The sequence below is a fragment of the Cinclus cinclus genome, chromosome 2 (assembly GCF_963662255.1).
Source record: "Cinclus cinclus chromosome 2, bCinCin1.1, whole genome shotgun sequence".
NCBI lineage: Eukaryota > Metazoa > Chordata > Aves > Passeriformes > Cinclidae > Cinclus > Cinclus cinclus.
Genome location: NC_085047.1, coordinates 86,610,121 through 86,634,571, shown reverse-complemented (window position 1 = coordinate 86,634,571; position 24,451 = coordinate 86,610,121). Strand labels below are relative to the sequence as shown.

Here is a 24,451-nt window from a genome sequence, read left to right as displayed (position 1 = left end):
AATGCTGTAGAACCAACCGTATGCTGGCTTGTATTGCCGGAATTTTTTTTTAAAACCCAGTCATAGTTCTAGCCTGAGAAGGTACAAAGTTTCAGTGTCCTTGTTTGTTCACCCATCTGCTCTGCAGCCCTTTCTACATCCTAGCCTGTGTTCAGCTCATTCTAATTGCTCCAGTTTTGAGATAGACAAGTCAGACAACCCACTGGCACTGTCCCATGCTCACATAAAAAAGATTATGAAAAGCAATTAGGACAAAATGCAGTGCCTTTTCTTTATGGCTTAGATGCATTTGTCAAGTATTTGCTCTTGAAACTGTGGAGGGAAAATTGTTTTTTTTCACTGCTACCTTAGCTGGCATATCTGACACTTACAAACTAGCTATGCAGCTGTGCTAAGCTTGGGGCTGCATTTGTATTATTTGTTTTGATATTCAATTTCCTTCTCTCCCTTATTTGAATAAAGCTGACAGCCAGAAAAGAACTGATTCTTCATTTTGTGGATTGTCTAATTGGAGCTATTGAGCTATATAAGCAGCGAATGGAATGGTTAACCAGTGACAGCCGGCAGATATTTGGAGTGATTCAAGAACAGTGCATTGTCATTGTGTTGGATTTTGGCACTGCAGCTCCAACTGAATTTGATCTATGTCGGGATGCACTTTCTATGGTACTTGTGGAGCAGGTGATACAAATTTCCAGATTCAACCTCATTCGGTAAGCAGAAAGAGTCAGAATCATCGAATGGTTTGGGTTGGAAGGCACTTTTAAAGGTGATCCAGTCCAACATGCCTGCAAATGGGCAGAGGCACCTTCCACTACACCAAGTTGCTCAAAGCCACATCCAGCCTGAATGTTTCCAAGGGTGAGGCATCTCCCACCTCTCTGGGGGATCTGCTCATGTGTTTCAGCACTCTCACTGTAAAAAAATTCTTCCTTTTGTCTAGTCTGAATCTAGGTTCTTTTAGTTTAAAACCATCACCCCTTGTCATATTGCTACAGGCCCTATTAAAAAGACTCTCCTAATTTTTCTTCTAAGTGTCTTCAAATACTGAAAGGCCACAGTCAGGTCTCTCCAGGCTGGACAAAGAAGTCCATGTCAGCCCATTGCTCAAGAATAAAAAGGAGTTGCTTCTAATATGTGTTTGGATAAGGCACTTTCTGTGCTGGAAATTGTCATGGTTAATGTCATGCTGGTATCTGTAGATTTCCCACCAATTTTCACCCATAGTCATGCTGAACTTGCCACTTCCATTTGACAGAAGGCCACTGTTACCCTGAAGAACAGATAAAGGGTAACAAAACCCAAATGCCAACAGATGTCCTCTACAAAATCAGAAGGATTTGCAACAGCAGTAATGCCCTTCAGATATTGCAGTATTAGTGAAACAGTGAGGTTCTATCTGACCACCTATTGCATTCCTGTGTCTTTAGACATTACAGGTTTCTGCCTTGTAGCTAAAGGTGCACTCCCCCTAATGCCATAGGCACAGGCATCACCATTTCTATTTCTATAGATTTCCATGGTCACAGAACTCAATAGCAGCACTAGGAAACAAAAGTAGATTTCAATAACAAAAGAAGATTTCCAAACGCTTGTTCCCTAAGAGGAATAAATTAATTTGCTTTTAGTTAGAAAAATAGAAGCAGCTATTCAAATTTTGCCTATCCGCAAAAATTCTCATACATGCATGAGAATTTGAATGCGTAAGCTTGGGTTTGGATAGGTGAGTGGGAAAAAAACAACACACAAAATAGGTTATATTATTTTAAAATGGGGTCCACAATGTTAACTTGCAATTACATGATGATTCTTAATGTTATTTTGCCCAAGCGTTGTCGTACAGATTTGATTCAGGTCCCCGTCTTAATTCTCTAGGTTGTGGTACTAATGAGATTTGGAAAGGAGAGTAATAAAATCACAGAATGGTTTGGGTTGGAAAGGGCATTGTAGACCATCTAGTTCCAATTCCCCTGCCATGGGCAGGGACACCTTCCACTAGACCGGGTTGCTCAAAGCCCCATCCAGCATGGCTTTGAACACTTCCAGGGATGGGGAATCCACAGCTTCTCAGGGCAACCTGTTGCAATATTAGATGTTTTCCAAAGAAGGTATTTTCTAAAGCATGTAACTTCCATAGTTTTTGAGAACAGAACTGCAAAGCCAAGTGAAAATTGAAACAATAATTATGTTCATCAAATTGTTTGTTTTTGCAGGAGGGGAAACAAAAGACAATATAGCATATAAATTACTACTTTAAAAGAATCTTGGGAAATGCATTTGTCTTTTAGATTTGCAGGAAACTCTTCAAAATAGTTCTTGATGGAAATGTCACAGATACTAGAACCAGCTGGTTTCATAGTTCCTTTCTATGTACAAATGCACAGTCAAAAGTGCTCATTGGCTTTGTACTTCTGTTCTTCCATTAAGACTATGTTTTTTTGTCAATTAAAATACCAAAAAGCCTAGCATCACAAATTTTATTTTTGATGGCTAGCTGAAGATCATCTTACTACCAAAAATAAGTGTCAGTTAAACTGCTCTGACACAAAGGTCATGGAGAAAGTTGTGGAATGAGACCTGTGGAAGACACTTTTCTTTTTTATGCACATATTTTAAAAACCTGATTGAGTTTTATGATAAGGAGAGTTATGAATCAGGAACTCTTTAAAAATACTTTATCTCTCCTGACCCTACTTTGGAAACAGTTGTCTCAAAAAAACTTTATAAAATTACAGTATTTTGCTAATGGTTTAGTTTTTTCTCTGCTTCCTTTATTGCAAGTCTAGATTTAGTATCTGTGGTGCATTGTAATTCTTATTTAAGATTATAAAAGAACTGTAACAATAGCAGAGCTCCACTCTCTTGTTCTGCCAGCATGATTCTCACTGTTTCTGATTTATAGTTGATCTCATTTTCAGGGCTGCTCAGGATCTTATGAAGTGGCAACAGAAATGTACTCCTGTGTCTGAGCATACTGTAATGTCTGCAGTTACATGGCTCTGGAAGCTGGACCATATGACAGCTGTCAGCCATACCAGCTCTGCTGAAGCTCTGCTGGAAGCCATGGGTGATGAAGCGGTAAGTTCATACATCTTTTCAGAAGCCCGAGTAAATCCAAGAGTATTCAGTTCTAGGATGGCTGCAGTGATTTGCCCTGTTCAGTGTTGCAAAGATAAATATTAATGACAGCATTTGGAAAGGATTTTTTTCCCCTCAAGTTTAGCTGCATACTGTGCTTAATGATTGTCATTTTATGTAAATGTACTGTATTTTGAATGCAGAAACTTGTTTATTTTCTCTCCTAGACTACCCAGAATAAATAACATTCAGTCATTAAGGGAAAAAGAAAACATCTTCCCTTCCACTTTCTTTGCCATATAAGTTTTTCAGGGCTTCAAGTTTATGAGAAAATTCCTAGTATTGAAATTATTGAATGCAGGGAAACTATTTTTATTTTGTTATGTATCCAACTTCCTCTTGAAAAGTTATATTTAAAATTCAAAATAGTGTGTACAGAGATTTATGGAAGTATTAGTTTATGGTAGGGCTACGCAAATCCTTTTTCATCAGCCAGGTGATAGCTAGACTTTCTTCTAGGACAGAGACAAAGCATGTACAGTTATTCCTACAATTAAATGCTGTTCATTTTTAAAAGTACCATATTACTTTTTTAATTAAAGCGGAGTCACAAGCAATGAAACATATATGCCATTATTTGAGCTAGTCGCTTAAAACTTGTTATTAAATAGATATTTTATGACATTTCCTTACAATGTATATTCTTTCAGGTTCTCTAACACCTGAATTTAATGGAAAATTTGACCTAATGTCTATGGAGAGTCATTGGTTTTCACTGCTATTAACATCCTTCCCTGTGCACAGATCCAATCCTAACTCCTTTGTAAATCTGTTTGTTTAAAATTTCTTTGAAAGAGAAGGCAAATTTTGCTTGAGTTACCTTCTGGTTCCTTATGCTGCTGGATTCTCATCCAGATGAACCTTGATATTTGGAAACTAATATTAAAAAGAAACTGAGTAAGGAAAAAAATGTTCACCAGTGAGACTTTTTTCTTATGAATGGTTTTTAAAATGCCCCCCTCCATAAATTTTATTAGCATTTTCAATTTGCAGTGTAATACTGATTTCCTGATGAGTAACCATAAAATTGTACTTAGATTTCAGCATTGTCTAGATGAAAAAAGTCTTGTTGGACCTGGTGGGTCTCTGTTTGAATAAACAAATATTAAAATCTCTCAGACAGTGAAACATCTATTATTATTTTTCCAGATATTGGTGGACCAATAGACAGTCTGGGGGAGTCAGTTGTGGCAGGTGCTCAACATAAAACAACTATCAGTCCTGCTTGCTCCCAAATAAGTGGAGTCTATAACGATGGCCCCTGCCTTCCACATGGAGTGTTTTACTCCTCCTCAAGATTCAGGGGAAGTTCAAGATGACAAAATGCTGCTTCATTAGTTTGCCTGATCCAGCCCAAAATTGGGTTGCTGCTTGGGAGAGACATCTCCCAGTGTTCAGGAAGGTGCCAAAAGGTACATGAGGGAGGAAGCTTGAAATGCAGAAATTATTCAGGGAGCTGGAATACAAATCAGTATCCAAGACAGTAGTGGAAATGTATGAGCACACTTGTAGGTGATACTAAATTTGCTTTACTTCTGCATGAAATTATATGAGTGCAGAGATATTTCCTCAGTGCCATGGCAAACTCAAATAGTTGTTGTTTGTGGTGCACATCCTGGGAATCCTAGTCATATTCATAGAATCATAGAGTCACAGAATGGTTTGGGTTGAAAGGTACCATAAAGACCATTTAGTTCCACCAGCCCTGCCATGGGCATGGACATCTTTCACTTGACCAGACAGCTCAAAGCCCCATTTAACCCGGCCTTGAACACTTTCTGGGATAGGGCATTTCTAACTTCTCTGGACAATTGTTCTTGGTGCCTTACACCCTCATAGTGAAGAATTTATTCCTTGCATCTAATCTAAATCTACCATCCTTCAGTTTAAGGCTGTTTTCCCTTGTACCTGTGTAAAGTCCCTCTCCAACTTTTTCATGTAGGCCCCTTTTAGGTCCTGGAAGGCTATAAGGTCTCCCCAGAGTCTTCTCTTCTCTGGCTGAACAACCCCAGCTATCTCTGTCTTCATAGGAAAGGTGCTCCAGCCCTATGATCATCTTTGTGGCTCTCCTCTGGACTCGCTCCAGAAAATCCATGCTTTCTTATGCTGGGAGTCCCAAAGCTGGATACAATGCTCCAGGAAGGGTCTCATGGGTATAGAGTAGAGGGGCAGACACACCTCCCTTGACTTGCTGGTCATGCTGATTTTGATGCAGCCTTGGATACAGTTGGATTTCTGGGATGCAAGCACACATTGCTGGGTCATGTTGAACTTCTCATCAGCCAACATCCCCAAATCCTTCTCCTTAGAGCTGTTCTCAATCCATTCTCCACCCAGCCTGTGCTTGAACTTGGGATTGCCCTTACCTGGAAGCAGGACCTTGCACTTGGCCTTGTACTTCATGAGGTTCCCTTAGTTCCATGTCTCAAGGCTGTCCAAGTGCCTCTGGATGGCATCCTTACCCTCCAGGGCACCAGACCCCACACAGCTTTGTGGTGTTGGCAAACTTGCTGAAGGTACAGTCAGTCCCACCGCCCTTATCACTGACAAAGATGTTAAAAAGTGCCAATTCCTCTACTGACCCCTCAGGAGCACCATGGACGTTCCACTTCAACATCAAGCTGTTCGCCCCAACTCTTGGAGTGCAACATCCAGTCAATTCCTTTTCCACTGAATGGTCCATCCACCAAATCCATGTCTCTTCAATTTTAGAGACAAGGGTGTTGTGCAGAACAGTGTCAAATACTTGATGCATGTCCAGGTGGATGAGATCAGTAGCCCCGTTGTAGAAGGTTTCCAAATTTTCAGCCATGGTTTGCTCTTAGTGAAGCCATGTTGGCTTCTTACTTTCCACATGCCTTAGCATAATTTCCAGGATGATCTGCTCCATACTGGGCACAGAGGTGAGTGTATTCAAGTGCATTTTTTCAGTTAAACAGTGATTTATCAGGTGTTTATCAGCTGATATGTGCCATGGTATAGAACTGATATACTGCACATATTGTCTTGAAAGTCATAATGGAATAGTTTGTTACATTTGTTTTTAATGATGGTAAAAATTCAAAAGACCTACTTACCATGAGGATGGTTACATGGATAAGTGCAGGTAAGATAAAATTCCTCATAATGTAATATTCAAGAAATAACTAAAGGGCATTTTTTTCAGCTTCTCTCTCTTTTTGTAATAACATTTTCAGAATATAAGTGTGTATGGTTATAGTAAACATGCCAAGCTTCCTTTGCCTTGGGAACTATAAAAAATACAAATCATCTGTAAATACCAGAAATTGCATTAAAAAAAAAAATCACAGAATCACAGAATATGCTAGGTTGGAAAGGACCCACAGGATCATTGAACCCAGCTCCTGGCCCTGCATAGGACCATCCCCAAGAATCACACCATGTGCCTGAGAGTGTTGTCCAAATGCTTCTTGAACTTTGTCAGGCTGGTGGTGTGACCACTTCCCTGGCTGTTCCAATGCCCACCACACTGAACCAATTCTTCATCAGGTGAAGAATTTTTCTAATATCCTACCTAAACCGTCCCTCACACAGCTTTTGCCATTCCCACACTGGTCACCACAGAGAAGAGATCAATGCCTACCCCTCCTCTTCCCCTCATGAAGAAGTTGTAGACTGCTATGAGGTCTCCCCTTAGTCTCCTCCAGGCTGAGCAGACCAAGTGACCTCAGACACTCTTCATACAGCTTCCTGTCAAGGCCCATCTTTGTTTCTCTCTCTTGGATGCTCTCCAATAGTTTAGTGTCTTTCTTATATTGTGGTGCAATTGCACACAATATTCAAGGTGAGGTTGCACTAGTGCAGAGCAGAACAGGAAAATCACCTACCTTTATTATCATCTTTCCTAACCCCAGAATACATACTGCCAGTAAAACTATGTCTGGTATAAAGCTCCTACTTTTCAGCCCAGGCAAGGCATCAACATAGTATATCTCTTGATAAAAGTGGCATATGGCACAGAACCTTTTTCTGACTGGTGATGCAGTTGTCCTTCCTTACACCTCTCTTTGGCTTTAGTTAACTTCTGTGGAAAGAGGCTTGCATTGGGCAGAATCAGACCCAGGGACTGTGGGATAGATTATCTCACTTAAGGCAAGTGAGACAATTCTCCTTTTAATTACTAGCATAAATGAGAGGAAGAACCAAAGGTCTGAAAATCCTATAGTCCAAGTAATGCATCAATACTGAGCACAGGACAGTGCTTGAATAAGTATCAGGCATTTATATAAAACAATGTCTTCCAATTACCTTTTTTTTTCCTGTTTAATGACAGGTTGAAGCTGTTTATTACTTTGCTGTGGGGGATGTTCCAGTAGACACAAAGCAGCTACTCCTTGAAAAAGTTTCAGATGGCTCCTGTCCAGTCAACACGGTGTCTTTCAATGCTAGGGAAGATGAAACTATTATTTTTCTGAAGGAGTTGAGCCACTTGGCCTCTGGCAGGTATGACAAAGGACAGTAAAGATTTCAGTACTCATGAAGTTCTTTGCTGATAGGAATGGTATTGGGACACACTTGAGTGTAATCCATGAGGAAAATGAGACAAAGCAGTTCAGTAAGTGATCTGGGGATGAGGAAATAGTCTTAGGAGATATGGCTAGAATGAAGACCCTATTTAATGCAGCTTTTTTTCTGCATGTTTTCTCACTGGCTTGCAGAAAGGCTGTTCCTTTTTTATGCCCAAAATTGTCGGCCATCTGCCTCTCTCTTGAAGTCTGGAAAACTGTTCAGGGGGAAATAGTCACACATAAACTGAAATAAGATTTTTTTTTTGTTGTGTTGCTATGTACATTAGCAGTGTTCACAAGAACCAGAAAAAGATCTAGAGTTTTGTTGAGTCAAGTGCCATAGAGACATGTCCTGAAAAGGAAATGCCTGTCCTAAATGAGCAGCTCATGGAATAACAGAAAATTGATGTTATTAATGGGTCTTATTCTTCAGGCCTGGTTGTGTGGAAAAGCAGTTCTGTAACATGCTCTCTAGCATCCTTTTGGTATGCTTGGTGGAAATTAATATATTCCACATGGCTTGTTGACTGCTTTATCCTGGGAATCAGCCATGTGGTGAGAATCAGCCTTCAGACGAAATGGATAAGACAACTTAAATCTTTATTCTGTTATCAAAATAAGGAAAACAAATGAACAAATACAAAACCCACAAGACCAAGCTCATGCTCAACAGCATGAAGGCAGTGGGAGTCAGTAGGTGCTTCTCTGCTTAACAGAAGTCACCATACAGTTATGGACTTGTGAAATGACTGCTAGCTTTTTCTGTTTCACTGTTGTTTGTGCAAGAGTGGGAAGCCCTCCAACAGTAGAAATCTCCCAAATGACAGCAGAGCAATTGGTAAGATGGCAGCTGCTTAGCTCTTTTATAGCCATCTGTGTTTAGAAATAGCTTTTAGGAGATGGAAGCGTCTGCCAAAAACAAGACTGTGGGAAAGTGTTATGTTTGCTCTGGTCTGATGTGTGTTTAAAATGATTGTGGTAATTTAGAAGCATGGTACCTCTATGGCACCAGGTACGTTGCCAGTCACTATCCCTCACTTTCTTTTGGCAGTGTTTATACCTTCTTTATTAAAATAAAGTGAATATTTCTTGTATGGTAGAGACAGAGGCAAAAAGGGTTGTGACAGGGAGCTGAGAGGAATTGTTTTGTTTAATACTGTTCTCACTGTCGTCTTTTTGCATTAGTCTAGTTTTTGTGCAGAGACTTACAGGACCAGTTAATAACTTGCAGGTGGATATTTGCCCAATAACTGTATATAAGTTTAAGTCAGCTTTCCCACAGGAACAGCCAAGTGCATGGACTTTTCATGCCTTGAACCTGTTTCTAGTTTAGTTCTCTTTTAGAAATGCATCATTTTCCTGCTCTGAGAGCTTCTCTGTTTTGACAATGAGAATAAATGAAGTCTGCTTGTCATCCTGATTTGTATGTCCATAATGAAATAAATGTTCCTCTTAGGCTTTCAACTGGGAGGATAATCTGATAAAAAGGTGTTAGTGTCATCTTAGACATCTCAAATTACATGCCTGCTCAGCCTCTTAAAAGCATTAATTAAAAATAGATTTCCAGGAAATTGAAGACTAAGGTGCCTTGCAGTAAGTAACACCAAAATATTCTACATAATAAGACTTCAGAAAATACATAAATGTGTATAAAAAGTTTGATAATATTAATAATCTTATTGTAGTTGAAGCTTTAGATATAATTCTGTAGTTGTATGTGTGAAAAACATCTCTTTAAAATTTGAGAAATATTTATGTATTTTGTGTACTGGTGGAAACTCATTTTGTATTACAGATTCCATGCTTTTGCTGAGAAGAATGACTGTAGAGACGCTACTGCACCTGCACTAAAATATGAAGAGGATGGAAAAAGATTAATTGCCCTGAACCCTGGAAAATTAAAAGGGCGAATGCCACTAGGTAGACAGTATAAACCCCAAGATTATACTGATATTATCAATGAGATGTCAGAATAGAAATGTAGTTTAGGAATTTGATGAGTGTAAAATCAAAATAAACCTGTAGGTGTGGGTGGGGTGAAGACAGGACTGGTCTGGAAATGGAAATTCTCCGGGTGGGAAGGAGAGGGCAAGGAAAAGAGAAAAATGAAGAGAGTAGAGGATGTGCATGTGAGAATGAAAGAAAGTGAAAAAAAGGGAGAGCATAATTTATTTAGTAATATGAAAAATAGTGCTTGTATGCTCATGCCAGTGACCTTGTGGAAATGTATGGAGAAATGGTTAAAAGGAATAGTGTGGCAGTCCGTATGATACAGCAGCCAACACCAATATAGGCAAAGTTCATAGGTAATATAAGGGGATTAAATCACCATGAATTTTACTTGCTTGTCCCAAGAATTTGTCACAAAGACAGGCAAAAAGCACAGTAAAGTGTCTGTAGAGAAGGCAGTGCAAAGTGGTGGTGGGAGGATTGATAGAAAAAATACCACGAGGAAACAACCAAAATAAACGGTTTCACTGGTGGGTGGAGCTGGGCAGAAAGCTCAGTGTGTTTCATATTAGTCACAGTGCTCCTTCCTTGGATCAGTGTTCAGTGGAACTGGACTGTGGTTTCAGCCAGGGTGGGTGGAGAGGGGCTTGTGATGTGAAGTGAGGCTTTGTGTCAAATATGATGTCTTTCTCAGAAGGACAGTAAAACAAAATAAATATTTCTTTTAGACATCAGGAATCATAAGATGTCTTTAGTCTAGTGGCTCAACACACCTACCCCCTACTCTCCCTTTGTGCTGGGGGCATTAGTGTTGCCCCAAAGGTAGAACAGTGTAATCCTCTTCTCACTCTTGGGGAATGTATGGCATAAGGTGGATTTGGTGTCTCGTTTAAGGCTGTTTGTCAGTCTTGGACTGACTGGCCCATATTTGGGTTATAATGAAGTTCTTGCATACTAACCTATCCTTCAGTAGGACCATGATTATAACAGCACAAGAGAAAGAACAATTGTGGGGAGCCAGAAATAAAGGAGTGAGGTATCACCTGCTTTTTTGAGTTGTGAATGGACACTCAAGCCTCACCCATGCAGAGTTTAGAAACCAACAGCAGAGTCTGCTTCAAAACACTATCATTTCTTACTAATGCTGAGCAGTATAATAATTGCTTTCAGTCTCCTGTGAGTACTTGCTTGCTGTACCACATTTGGGGGTGTGCATGGGGGAGCTGCCTCCCTCTTCCCCTGGGGCAGTCAGCCTGTTTCAATAGATGAACCCAGAGCTCCTATATGGCTGAAATTACTTCCTCACCACTGTTTCTAAAGCTGAAAGCTGAATAGCTTTAATCGGTCAAAAGGGCAGTAATCCCCTTGAAGTGCATTGTCTGTTGGGTCTTACTGTTATTATGGAGTAGAATTTACACATTAAAAAGGAACACAATTAGCTTTCTGCATTTACTGGGTATTACAAGCCCAGTCATGACATCACTGACAGCCAATTGGAGTGTTTTAGTCATATGCAGAATCTTAAGTCTTTTCAGAAAAGAAAACACATTGAAGACATTATTCTGGTCTGTGTCTCATTTCTCTTGGTTCAGAGACTCCTTCAAGGATGTAGTAATAAGGCAATAAAAGTGTCGATTACTCACTAATGGGCTCTGAAACTGGTTCTTGGATGTATGGCATAAACTACACAAGGAAATAAACAGAGAATGAACCAGAGATTTAATCCTTCAAATGTGGTGTTTCTAAAAATTAAAGGGAGGGCCAGGAATATTTTGATTATGTTCCTTTTTCTACCACAAATGTAACAGTTTGAAGCTGAAACTCATAACCATGTTATATGGACTGGAAAAGCTGTTTTAATGATATCTGATAGTTTCTGGGTATCCACTGAATATCAGCATTTTGCAAATACTTGATATCTTTATGTTTACTCTTTTTCATCTGCTTAACCAAAACAAGTCAGAAGTGAACTATTTAAAATTTTAGACAAGAGCTCAATTCTCCCCTAGTTTTCATCTTGAACAGACATTTAGAAAGCAAGTGTGAGAAACTGACAATTTTGAATTTTTTTGCACTCATTTTGAGTGGGTGCTCGAGGTCAAAACAGGTATAAATCATTAAAGAATTAGGGTCCTTATGCTGGCAGTCTCAGATTTTTTTTATGGGAGAGAAATGCTTTTACATAAAGCCTAATTTCACCAGTGTGATAATATCTCCTCATCCAGCACTAATTTTCCTGTTATTGCTTCTGCCTACATTCTTTGTGAAGTTTATTCATCTGCAAAAAGCTGCAGAATTAAGCAATCTTGTTATGCAGTGAAAATTATAAGTGGAAAGGAGGTGACAAGTAGGAACTTCAAGACATAGAGGGCAAGGAATGGTGGAAGCTGTGGAGAAAAGATGTCTTTCTGAAAAAGGGCACATTTGTGTCATCTTCTTGGAGTAACAGGGCTGTAAGTGCTACATAGGGCTTGGAAAGCAACGGTGCTTTGAATTTGATCCTGAAATGAATAGAGGGTCCTCCATGGCCAACATAGAAACAACACATTTCTGTGTAGTGGTTTCTGTGTGGTGGAGTGGATGAGCTGGCATGTGTAAAGAAAATTCAGATGGACCGAAATCAGGAATTTACTGATGTGATAAATCCAAACAGGGAAGTGTCTGACCTCCTTGCAAACAGTATAAGGCTCTGTTGTTAGGTGTACTTGATATTTCACATTTAAGGAAATTTGATAGGGAGCATTTCAGGTTGTTGTGTGTAAAAAAGGGAAGTGTAAGACCGTCATTCTCCTGTATGACATTGAAGTCAATGAACTCTGCACTGTTTATGTACACTGACATGGGAAAGATGGAACCCTCCCTTTGGAGAGCCAGGATAATGACTGAAGAGTAGCTACTTTACCTAGAAGCTGTAGCAAAGATCGTTGCCTCTGCTTTTTTATTGTGTGCTTTGTCTAGTCTCAGCAGCCTAACCTTGCCCTGGCAAATCTCTTTGCTAATGTGTATAGAATGATGCAGATAGCTGTTCCATGATACCATACGGGTTACAAAGTTCATTTGCTTTGTCCGTTTGCCCAGTGGAAAAGGGGAAGGATTGGGCTGCAGTGAGTTTCAGTGCTGTTTGACCTGGCAGGTATGCAGGCAAAAGCTGTGGACTACCCTCTTATGCTTCTTTGTGCCTTCATTCATCACCCTCTAAAGGGAGATTTTAAAAATCAATGCATAAGGGTATATTGCTGTGTTCTGCTGCCACGTGCAGGCTGAGAAAGGGACTGGCAGTGAGAAAATCAACTTCCTCATCTTCCCTTGCCAGCAAATTAATTTTCAGATAGATCTTATTTCATTATATTTGGATTTACTTGCTTCTACAGTTTAAGTCAGATACTCAGACAAGTAAGAAATGCATCTGTTTTCCATTATTTGCTTTTGCATTGGTATTTGCTTCCCATTTCAAAGATATTGTAGATATTTTGGATATTTTGTAGGCTTTTTTAAAGTTATACAGGATTTTTTTCATGAGCAATATGCAAATCAAATAGGTTACAGTGACTTGTCAAACAGGATGAGTTTGTTTATGGGGAGGTACATGTGGAAAAGCTCCTTCTTTTGAGATTGTCTGCCAGTTAAATAACTGGGAAATGGAAATGAGTTTCCGTGTACATGTGCAAGGCTGTGTTTTGCTTAGGTCTACCATCTGGCTTCTCAATTTGTGGGTGTCAGCAAAATGCTTCTGCCCCTTGCCACAGGCTTTCCCTGCAGCTTTCCTCATCCTCTTCCTCTTTTCTAGGGCCTCCCTTCTCCAGAGCAGAAACGCCTTGACCTGCAGGCAGGGCACTCCTGGAATATTATTCAGGGTGAGGTGCTCTGCAGAGTCAGGATGGCTGCAGGGAGAGCCCAGGGAAGCTGATGGTGCTTGGCGCAGGCTGGACACCAGGGTGTGCAGCAGGGTGTTCAGGCCGGTCCCCTCGTGTGTGACTGGCAGTCACCCTCCTGCCATTGCAGTGGGGTGAGTTTTCAACCAGAACCAGGGGGATCCCCAGAGGTCTGGCTGTTACACTGCCACCCAGAGCAGCTGGAGGGCTCTTCCTCTCCCTGGAAAAAATAATCTTTTAAGACAAGATTGTCCCTGGGACTTTGGTGCCTGAATGTGTACAAGAGACAGTGGCTTGGGGCTGCTGTGAACTGCACCCTCAAGAGGGATGACTTTCTTTGGTTGGGGGTCCCCAAAAAATGGCACATCTGAGGTGTGAGCAGAGGGAGTTTAAACCGAAGTGAGGTTCATGCTTTCTTGGTCATTTACAAGAGCTGTAGCCACAGCTGTCAGCCACATCTGGAAGATACTATGCCTTGCATATCTATGTAGATTTTGATTTTGGGGGTTCAGTTTTGAAAGACACGGGGGGTTTTTTGCCGCTCCTCCTTAGCTGCAGGGTCAAAGGGGCCAAGGTAGAGGTGCAGCTGAGTTTCCTGTATACAGAGAGGATGCTGCTGTGGATGTCACTGCTTGCAAGCTTCTCTCCCAGGTGAATCCAGGAAAAATGTTGTTGGAAAGAAAGGTTTTAAGCAAGTGGAATTTCACAATGTGCAGTTCTTGGTGCTTGTCCTGTGTAGCAAGTGATATCAAACATACTTGCTTTGAAAGGGCACAAAGTTTTACTTCTCTGTACTACAAGCATAAATGAGGAAAAAATATATTCTCATGTAATACAAATTAATTCCATCTACCTTAATTGGGACAGTAACAATAATCCTGATAAACTGATGCATCCATAACAACAATTTAAAGGAAAATGAAGCAACACAATGATATAATTGTTACTGTTTTAGAGGTAGTTGAAATGTGCATATTTCTTTCAATATTTTCAAACATTACATTAAAAAATTCATAAAATTAAATTTGGATGGCAGTAATTGACAGCTTATGGAGGATATCCAGATTTAGTTGGAGACAGCACCATTGAAATTGCATTCTTAACAGCCTTAAACTTAGAACTACTTTCATGTGTGATGTGAATGCATGTGTTTGCATTTCTGGAGAGAGATTGTTAATAAAATCAAAGTTGAATTATTTCTGAAATATTTGAAGAGAATATTTTTCTTAATCTGTCTTAACAGACTGAGATTACAGACTGAGGGTTTTCTTTCTCCCTTTTGTGTTTTATATTGTGGAATGATCTGCCTTACTTCTGAAGCTTTTTGTGATTTAGGAAATGTTGTTCTTTGTCCTAATGGCTGCAACTGATGTTTTGAAGTGCAGGAAGGTCCCAGGAGATGGCAGTGTACAATAACACAAGTCAAAATATTTATTGGAAACTGAAACCATTTAGCCATTAAAATTGAGTTCTTATTTGTATAATAATAATAATAATAATAATAATAAATAGAAGAACTGGCAGCCTACTTTAGTAGACAAGTTTGCTTATCTTTCATACAGTGTACCATCATTGCATATTAGCTGAACCACTGGATGATAAGATATAGTTTGCCTTGTTCAGCATTTTTATGTGCAATTCATTAATAGGATGTGATCTGCAATAGTTTGTAACCTGTATTTGTGGTTAGGATAGCTGATGATTCAGTTTCTTTTATATTTTTACTGTAACACTGCACATGGTTTCTCTGCATTGTCCTACATTCCAATTTAAACTCTGAAAGTAATCTAACACATCTTTAATATCGATCCTACTGCTTCGGTATACAAGGTGTCTCAATTTTAGTAGTTCCTTTTATGAAATAAAGAAATATCTTTATTATTTTCATCAAGAAAGACATTTCTATTGAAATTAAGAAACCATTGTCTCATTTCCAGCTTTGGATCTTTCTAATTATTTTTTTTAAATATAGCCTAGTAGTAAATTTTTTTGGTAGCATTTATGACTGTTTAGAATTGTTGGGATAAAAGTAAATTTATCTTTAGCAAAATTTCATCAGATAGTCATCAGGGAAAGAAGACTTAAATAAAATTAATTATGCACTTTAGGAAATGGAAATAGTCAAAAATGTCTTCTCTTTAAAATGTCAAAACTAGGTTTACTATTTGGACCCAAGTTTTGCAATGAAGTCCAGGGGGCAACAAGTGAATTTCATTGTGGATTTTCCTTATTATTTTCTGAGAGTGCTAAAATATATTTGCTTCCACTGTGAGAACAATCTGTGGCCAGCTTTGGAGGTTAGTTCCAGCATACTAAGCACTTCTCACATCCTGGAGCCAGGTTTGAGCCCTTTTTTAAGTCTGTCAGGAAACAGCACTTGTCATTGCAATGGGACCTCAAGAGAACAAGGTTATATGGCAAGATCTGGATATGTTGTAATTGAGGAGTTACAAAAAGTGGCAATTGTATAAAAATGTGTGGTTCTATTTATTATTTCTCTTGCAGTAGCTGGTGTCTGTGAAGATGTGTTTTTGATCTGGAAGGAACTGGAGGAAGCCAGGAGTACAGTGAGACAAGTTCAGAAAATATTATCAGAATCTGACCAGTCTGCTTCTCAAAACGGTATCATTACTGTTTCTTTCAAGACAGCTACCATTATACTAATGATCAACATCTTTTGTGAACAGTTTTGATTGCACATCAGTTTGGGGATGATTTTCTCAAAAATGTCTCTGTGGAGGGTATAGCACCTATATGTCTATTAGAGCACCTATAATTGTTATCTAAATGTAGTATTGCTTAAAACTATCCAATACAAATATCTGTTTACTGTGGCTTAAACTTGCAAAACTTTAAAAGCTCAGGCTAAAACACACCATTTTTAGTTTACCAGTGACAAGGTTTAGAAGTTACATGGATTGTAGGATATGGAAATTATTTGGCGTTTTCTTTGTGATATCCTCCTGTCTGCCTGAACCAGTAAATCTTCAGTTTTTTCTACACAGTTGGGGAAATACCTCATCCCTCTCATATCACAGTCTTCTTGGGATAGCCTCCAACCTGGTAGCTAGTTCATTACACATAAAGGGAAGAAGCAGAGGGGTTGCATTTTTGTCAAGGGTGGAGGTTTGAAAACAATTCAGAATAAGCACTCTGGAGACAGAAGCATAGCTGGTTTCTGAAGTTCTGTTCTGGAAGGCTTTAACAAGGGACAGTGAGAAGCTACTCATTCCTGCAAAAATGGAGATGCTCTATGTAAAGCATGTGGAAGAAAGAAAACAACAGTTTTCTTTTCAAAATTGCGTGAGCACATTTGTGACACTTGTTCTAAAGACCACAGGCAATCACAAAGTAAAGGTTTCCACATGAACAGGCTCTGATTGTGCACCTGCCCTGATGTTGGCTGATCTCTGTGTGTGTAAGGGGCAGAGATGCCTCCACAGATTTATTTACAGGCTCAGGATCTCACTACTGTGGTCATTGTAACTCCACCTAAACTGACTAGGCATTTATACCACCATGGTCCACCAGAATTAAAGTGTTATGGTACCCTGCTATGGGACCCACTGCCTCATCATTTGATTTAGGTGTGGTTTATTGGGATAGTGATGAGTGAGTGTAGAGTCCTGTATCCTATTATTTTGTCTATATTATCTGTTTACTATACTGGTGTCCAGAGGTGTGCAGTGCCCTACCTTAAGATAGTCCTTGGAAAATTTGTAAAACAGTATGATATTGTAGTTTGCCTTTTACTTTAAATAGCCACCTCTAAAACAATTAATGTTAACCAATGGTCTTGACTGTATTTTCAAGTATATAATCTGTTGTTTCATTTTCTCAAATGATTCTTCTTGAAGTTAGACATCTTATTCAGGAATACTTTCTGGCATTTTGTAATTCAACTACTAAGAAAATTCCTTTTGCATGTTGATCTTCTCACTATTTATTGTCTTTGCTCCCCATCTTCTGGTGGGTTTTTTCCCCAGTTACAAAAGAATTTGTTGCAGCGAGTTGTTGGATAAGAAAACCCCTACAGACAAAGTGTAGGCTATTAAAAATCACTCAGAAATATCTGTTCACTCCAATGCTGTCAGAGCAAGCAGAACAAGTTTGAAAATTTTGATTCCAGTATCAGTCCGTTTTTGAAAACTGCTTATCCAAAATGAATCATGTTATACAGGAGATGTTGTTTGTTTATTTTCTTTATTAGCAAACAAAGGTGATCATCCAATACCAAAACATATAACTGACAGATATTTGACTTCTGAGAAGTGGTTGCAGAAGTATGGCTTGAAAGCTCAGAAGCTCACACTGTATGATGCACTTGCTGATTGTGTTTTTCGCCATGTAGATGGGCTTGTTGACATAAAAACTAAACCAGAGAATGAATGTTCACAAACTGATGCTGTGAGTATTGTTAATTTTCCCTCATGTCATGTGAGTAGTTTTTTTTTTCTTTTAAAGCTTGAAAACTTGGCTGATGGATAAATTTATGGTATAGTGTATGGCATTGTTGTTCTGTAGTTTTTGTTGAAATCAGATTATTAATTATTGAGACATAGAAGAATGTTTCAAATAGCTTTTTGAGAATGACTGCTCTAAGGACTCCTTGCTGGTTCTCATAAAATCTAAAAGGAAAATCATGTCTGGCTTAAGCACTGCCTTGGTTTTCTTTGTATTTCTATGGGGTGGGGCAAAGATTTTACAGTTATCTTTAGAGGATGTGTTAGTCTCAGCTGCTGCAGTCTTCCAGTTTCTTAAGAATGTTTTATTAGTTTGTCTTCTATTTGTTTTTCTCAAGCTTTACCACTGCACTGTTTGGTAAGTTTCTGTTCTTTGCTAGCTGCAAGAACAAAACCAATTTATACTGAATCTTTCTAGAAGCAAATTCTGTGACCACCATATCCCATGTTTATTTCTATTCCTGTTCATGTGCAACAAGCATGTAACTCTGAAGTTTGTTCCCCAGATATTAAAGACAAAATAATATGTTTTCCACATGAAATGTGTTTTTCTTTGTTGTAGGAGACAAAGAGGAAGGTAATTCATGCAAGATACTGTGACAAGTTTGTACAAACCCTCTGGAAAGATGGATCTGTAGTTCATGTATATGTTACCACAGAAAAGTATAAGCAGTACAAAGAGAAAATGAGGACAGCTCTCAGACAAGTGGAAGGAAGGTTTGTGTTCTTTCACATAAAATCAGTTTGATCACTTTACATGGGCGTTGAAAAGTTTGACATTTACTGTCATAACAGTTGAAGTGGTTGGTAAACTGACAGCAGCAGTACTAAGCCAAAAGTCTATTTTAAATCAGAATTTTGTATGTTGGATTTCTTAGTAGCCATAGAAGAAAACTGATGAAGTTTTTGAACTTTTGTTCTCCTTCTGAAACACAGGTGTGAAAGTCAGTCTGCACATTTTTGAATTACTGATAAAAATTCCAAAAGTATTGGGACTATAAGGTGGCAGAGAACTTCAAAAATCATCAATAAAACTTAGTAAACATTCATCCTGTGTACCTAGGATGCCTTGTGACACCAAGAAGTACAGCTTGGCTTGTGCCTGTACTGATAGTGGTTATCTGTCCTTTTTGCAATTTTGTGTTGAAGACAAGGTTGAACAGTCTAGATCAGAGTCATGGCATGAGCTATTAAGTAATGCACATGATCAGAAGTTCACTGCTCAAACTAGCTGCCTAATTTACATTTCTGCAGCCATATGGACACTTGGGTTTTGTATGATACCTACAAAATAATAGGCAGTCTAAGGAAAACATATTGTAGAATAGAAAAAATAAATGTTGCCCTCTGGTTTGTATATTGAGACAACAAGATGCCTCACTAAAAAAAAGCAGGATGTAAACTTCCATTTTATTGGTGAATTTTTCTTCTTATTGCTCCTTTCCTACCAAAAATATAGCAGCTGGATTATATTTAGCAAGGTGAAACAGAATTTTGTTACTCCTTCTAGTTTATGTTCATCTTACTGTATTTAGGATAACATTTACATACTGTCAAAGGAAAATTTGAGATAAATAGTTTTGGTGAGTATGAATTTTTGAAATCCAAGTCAAGGTTAAGGGCTTGCTGTTTTGAATGTTTCATCTAAATGTTAAAATAATCTTGGTAGACATCATAAAACACTTTGGGTGAAATAACTAATGACAAAATAGCTATCAGTAGCTACTGCAGCAGTATCCTTAAATTTCCATTGTACAATTTTTTCTGAAACCTTTTGTGGAGATGAATATTTTTCCCAGGGCCATGATGTTATATGTGTTGAATATCTCTGTTTCAGTGTAGATGAGTATTTTATGACTCTCAAAGGACACCAGATTTGGACTTGTTGCAGCCATTACTGAGGAAATATTCTTGTGCAGAGCAGTATGTATGCATGTATTTAACTGGCAGGCATACTCCAGCCCTGTTTAAAAGATTAATCTAACTCTGTATTTAAGGCTCAAGGTCCATAAACCATTGAAGCATCTGTGTTATATTAAGATTCTTCAAAGTGTTTAAGATCCTTGGAGAAGAGGTTCTCAAGTGGTTTCCTGAGAAGGGAGGCATAGTAGTATAGGCTTGAATGATTTACTGAGATGAGGCTGGAAAACAGATACAGGGACCATAGTTATTGTTCCTTCCATACTGGATTTCTCAGTCCAAACTACCTGCTAGCTGACTTCATAAAGATGTTTTATTATTTTGTCTTTTTTAAAATTTTATTTATTTTTTTGTCTCCAGATTTCTATTGAAATAAAAAACTAAAAATGTCTTGTGATGTTATGTAGGAACAGGGGACTGATTCATCAAGGGCTTCTGATAGTATTTACTAACAGGTATTTAGGGAAAGAGAATAAAAAGTACACCAGTGACAAAAAGTTCTACCTTTCAGATTCTGATACACAAAGCTCCAAAGATGCTCCAGAACAGGTTTTGATATTTTTTTTCCTTCCCCAGAATAAAGTGGCTTCAACAAGGAAGCAGAGGGCTTTTTGGGAATGTGTTTGGAGATGATGTCTATATTCTTATTGATACATCCCAGTCTATGAAAAACAAGCTGCCATTAGTGAAGGAAAAAATATTTCAGCTAATGCAGGTATGATAAAAGGATGACTCTGAAGCCTGAGGAGCATTTTATAGTAAACTGAACTTTTCAGGATGGTTGTTACTGTACTTTTTGTTTATTTTTAAAAAGTTTTTTTAAAAACAGCAGCTTCACAAAAATATTTAGATTTTTCTTCATGTGATCATTTTTAGTTAAGAATTTCTATTTTCCCCTCGTTTATACAACTATTTGGGAAAAAAACTAGAGAAAATAATAAAAATTAAAAAGGCTTAAGTGGTTCTTTCCCTCAAACCACCTCCCTTCTAAAAAAAAGGAAAAAAAAGCAAACAAAAAAAACCCCCAAAAAATCCCAAACTAAAAACAAGCTATGCAAGGAAACACCTTTTGTCATTTTCCTTTTTGCTTTTAAGCAGTGTCATCCAATTCCATTGGCTTGTTGTGATTTGTAATGTGTGTTCTAGATTCACTTTCATACTTCTACAATAGAAGGTGTAGAACGTTTTGAATTTCCTTGCATCTTCCAGTGACTCAGAACTTTGCAAAGGGACTGGCAAGGTGCAGGAGTACCTCAAAAGCTGTGAGTGCTGGGAAACACACCTAAGACAGGATTTGTCTTGTCTAGTTTTAGAAGTCTACAATTATGTCATGTAATTCTACATTAATATTTCAGAGACATGCTTAATCTTAAATTTATTTAATCCTGAAAGAAATAACTGAGATCAAAATTCAGTCTGGCATTGATAGCAATCATTGATAGGACTAAAAAAATTATAACTATGATAGAGAGCTTTTTGAGCTAAGTGTTCAAGTCATAGGATGTAGTTTCTTGTGGTCCTTGAAGCAGTTCATCACTAGAAATATATTAGATATTGTGCCAGAAGGCTTCACAGGAAGCTGCACAAAAATTGTGCTCAAAGGGAGGCAAAGACTTCAGGCTCTGAAAGTCTGTACTCGTACAAATCTTCCCTGACTTATAACTTCTGTCCAAAAGCAGCTTCATCAAATTCTTGATTTTCTCCTGCTATCCTAGTTCGCCTTGACAGTGCTCTTTATATGATTCTTGTTCTTCTCCTCTAAGTGACATCTTATTTTCTTTCTCATTTCAATTTCCTCTGGTAGGCAGTGATAAACCCTTTCTTATATCACTGGTTATATCCGGTTTCATCTCTCTCTTTCATGCCTTCCTACACATTTGCTGTTTGAATTGTTTGAGAAGTGTGAGTATATGGAAACTTACTTTGGGAATTTCTAGCTATCTTAATAGTGGCAAGCAATAATTGTCTCTGGTTTTGTATGTCTCTCTGTACACCGTAACTTTTATTATATATGTTAGAATAATTTATTGTAATCATATAATTAATGACATAATAATTAAAATAATTTCTATTGCTCAGTATTTCAGGATACAAGTATTCTTTCTTTTAATAGTAGGTAAAATTCAGGTGCTGTCTCCTGCAGGAACAACTGAGGCACAAGAAGAGATTTAACTTTGTGAAATTTAGCGCCCAAGCAGTGGCATGGCAAGAGAAGCTTGCTGAAGTTAATGAGGAAAATTTGCAGGATGCTTGGCTTTGGATAAAAGGACTTGAGGTAATATGGCAGCTAATTATTACAAAGGGTGTTTGTTCAAAGTTGTGTGTGTTTCTCCACTTTCTGTATGGCTGGGGTGATTTTGCATAGACTCAGTATTTGACTTGAGTAAGCTGACAATACAGATGATGGATAAAATTAAGTAGCGCTGAATGCAATGTGTTTGTCAGGTGTAATAATCCATTAACAATGGACCTGTTTATAAAATCATATTAATTCAACTTGCAGCCTACTATGTTTAGTAGCCACAATGTGAGCATTGGCCAATTTGAATTCTGTAGGAATCATGTCATTGCTCAGACCCTATGTTTAAATTTGTCATTCTTGCTGCAGAGCTGCTGCATGGATGAGAGGTGTTGCTGGCTAACTTACATCTCATAGGTGGTATAGGAGACCAAAGCCAAAGAACTGGAGAAGCATTTCTAGTCCTGGATAGAAAGCTAACTTTAGGTGCCATAAAAACATGAGAACAAACATACCAAAAAAGCATACAAAACATACCAAACATCTGTCTACTCAGTATTCTATCTCTGACAGTGGCCAAAATCTGAGTACTTTTCCCTGAAACAAAGCAGAACTGCTTGTAGTCAGTCACTTGGCTCTGTTTAAGTAATGTATGTTGTACAGCATCATGCAAGTTCAATTATACTTTGAACTACCATATTTTGATACCATCTGGTATATGCATTAGTGAATGGCCTCTTAAATCATTCTTTAAAGTGAATTTTTGATTATAAATTTCATTCTAAGCTCAGATCTAGGTATCTAAAATGGAATAGGAAGGCACAAGACCAGTCTACTTTCTTTCAGGGATGGTATCTGCTGCTGACCCTGTAGCCTCTTTTAAGAATTGCACATATAAGTCTGAGATCAAAAAAGTTGTCTTTACAGTGAAGCTGAAATGAACAGAGGTTTTGCTCTGGGATATTATTCAGAGTAGATCCTTTGATCCCATTTTAGGCTCTTTGGTCCCAAGATTATGAATAAGGAAGCTGAGCTATAAACAGTAGCTAACTGCTCCTTAAAAACTCTTAAGATGTGATAACATTTAAAATTTTAGAGGTAGTACTGTCATACAGTTGAAATATGTCATTGTTGTTTAAACTCTGATAAAACTGGTGTTTATTTGTAACAGTAGCAATTGAGAAACCTAAAATGAACAGCTTTTACCATAAAGTACAGGGTTATTTTCTGCACATCATCAGCATCCACCCTATGTTCCCATGATGTGAAAAGATGTGAAGAAGCTGTTTTGTTTTAAATCAGTTTGGCCAATTTACGCATGATAACGAACAATGCATCTAAAACTTTATAATTACTAAAACATCAGGAGTATTAGATAAATTTAACAGCTTATGTTGGTTATTTCTTATGAGTGGGTACTGTTATAAATGAGAAAAAAAGTCTCAATATTTAGCAAAATTAAAGTTGCTTTATTTGATATATAGACGGAGCAAGCAGTGCTGGGGAACATGAGGGGTCACCGCCCACTCCACGCTCCATTGAACCTTGGTTTGCAGCTCCTTTTTATAGTATGGTTTTCCTTGTAGTCTCTGGACAGTTTGTCAAGTAGCCATGTGGTCTTGGTAGATAAGGAACAGTAGATGTGGGGGGTCTGGTCTTAACAGATAGGTTGGGATTGATTACACCAAGGCAGGAAATCTGGTATTGCAAAATCTTTCAGGTTGCAATTGATTATACAAAGGCAGGAAATCTGATTTTGCAATATCTTTCAGGCCGTGGGAAACCCCCATTTTACAAACTGGTATCAAATACAATTTACTAAAAACCACAATATTCATATCAGGGGGATTTAATCATATATATTTTTCTCTATCTAATGTCCATGCTTCATTTCACACCTAAGTATTATGGTTTATGCAAACCCCAATACTTTTATGATTAACACGGATCTTTTATCAATTATCATAGTACTGGTAAGGATTGCTTGTGAGTTAGAAGATAAGTAGATGAGTTATTACATTGCCTGGCCCATCCACTCTTATGTAGCCATACAGAGTAACTCTCAGAATGTACCTTCTATTCCATTTCACCTGATTTCCTCTGCCCTTTTTAATAGAATGGATTGCTGGCAGGGAGGGCTGGAAGAAATTTTAACACTGTTCATAGGACTGAAGAAATAATGCTATCTCTTACCATATTTTTGCATGCATGGGTCAATGTTAGATATTTACATTTATCTTCTGTAATGCATTATATACGTGGATCCTGAATCTTTTCTTACACCACTACAATCTTCACTGCCCTTCAGAGCAGTACTCAGGTATTATACAAGCATAAAAA

At 38.2% G+C, this 24,451-nt stretch overlaps 1 protein-coding gene across 1 annotated transcript in view; it reads left to right on the top strand.

Moving 5' to 3' along the window:
* VWA3B (von Willebrand factor A domain containing 3B) overlaps positions 1-24,451 on the top strand; it is a 55,359-nt gene that overhangs the window by 5,456 nt on the left and 25,452 nt on the right. The window contains 9 exon segments of the mRNA XM_062515023.1: positions 463-713; positions 2,919-3,078; positions 7,433-7,602; positions 9,463-9,587; positions 15,995-16,111; positions 17,700-17,896; positions 18,515-18,669; positions 20,449-20,587; positions 22,016-22,147. Coding sequence (XP_062371007.1) covers positions 463-713; positions 2,919-3,078; positions 7,433-7,602; positions 9,463-9,587; positions 15,995-16,111; positions 17,700-17,896; positions 18,515-18,669; positions 20,449-20,587; positions 22,016-22,147 — 1,446 coding nt within the window.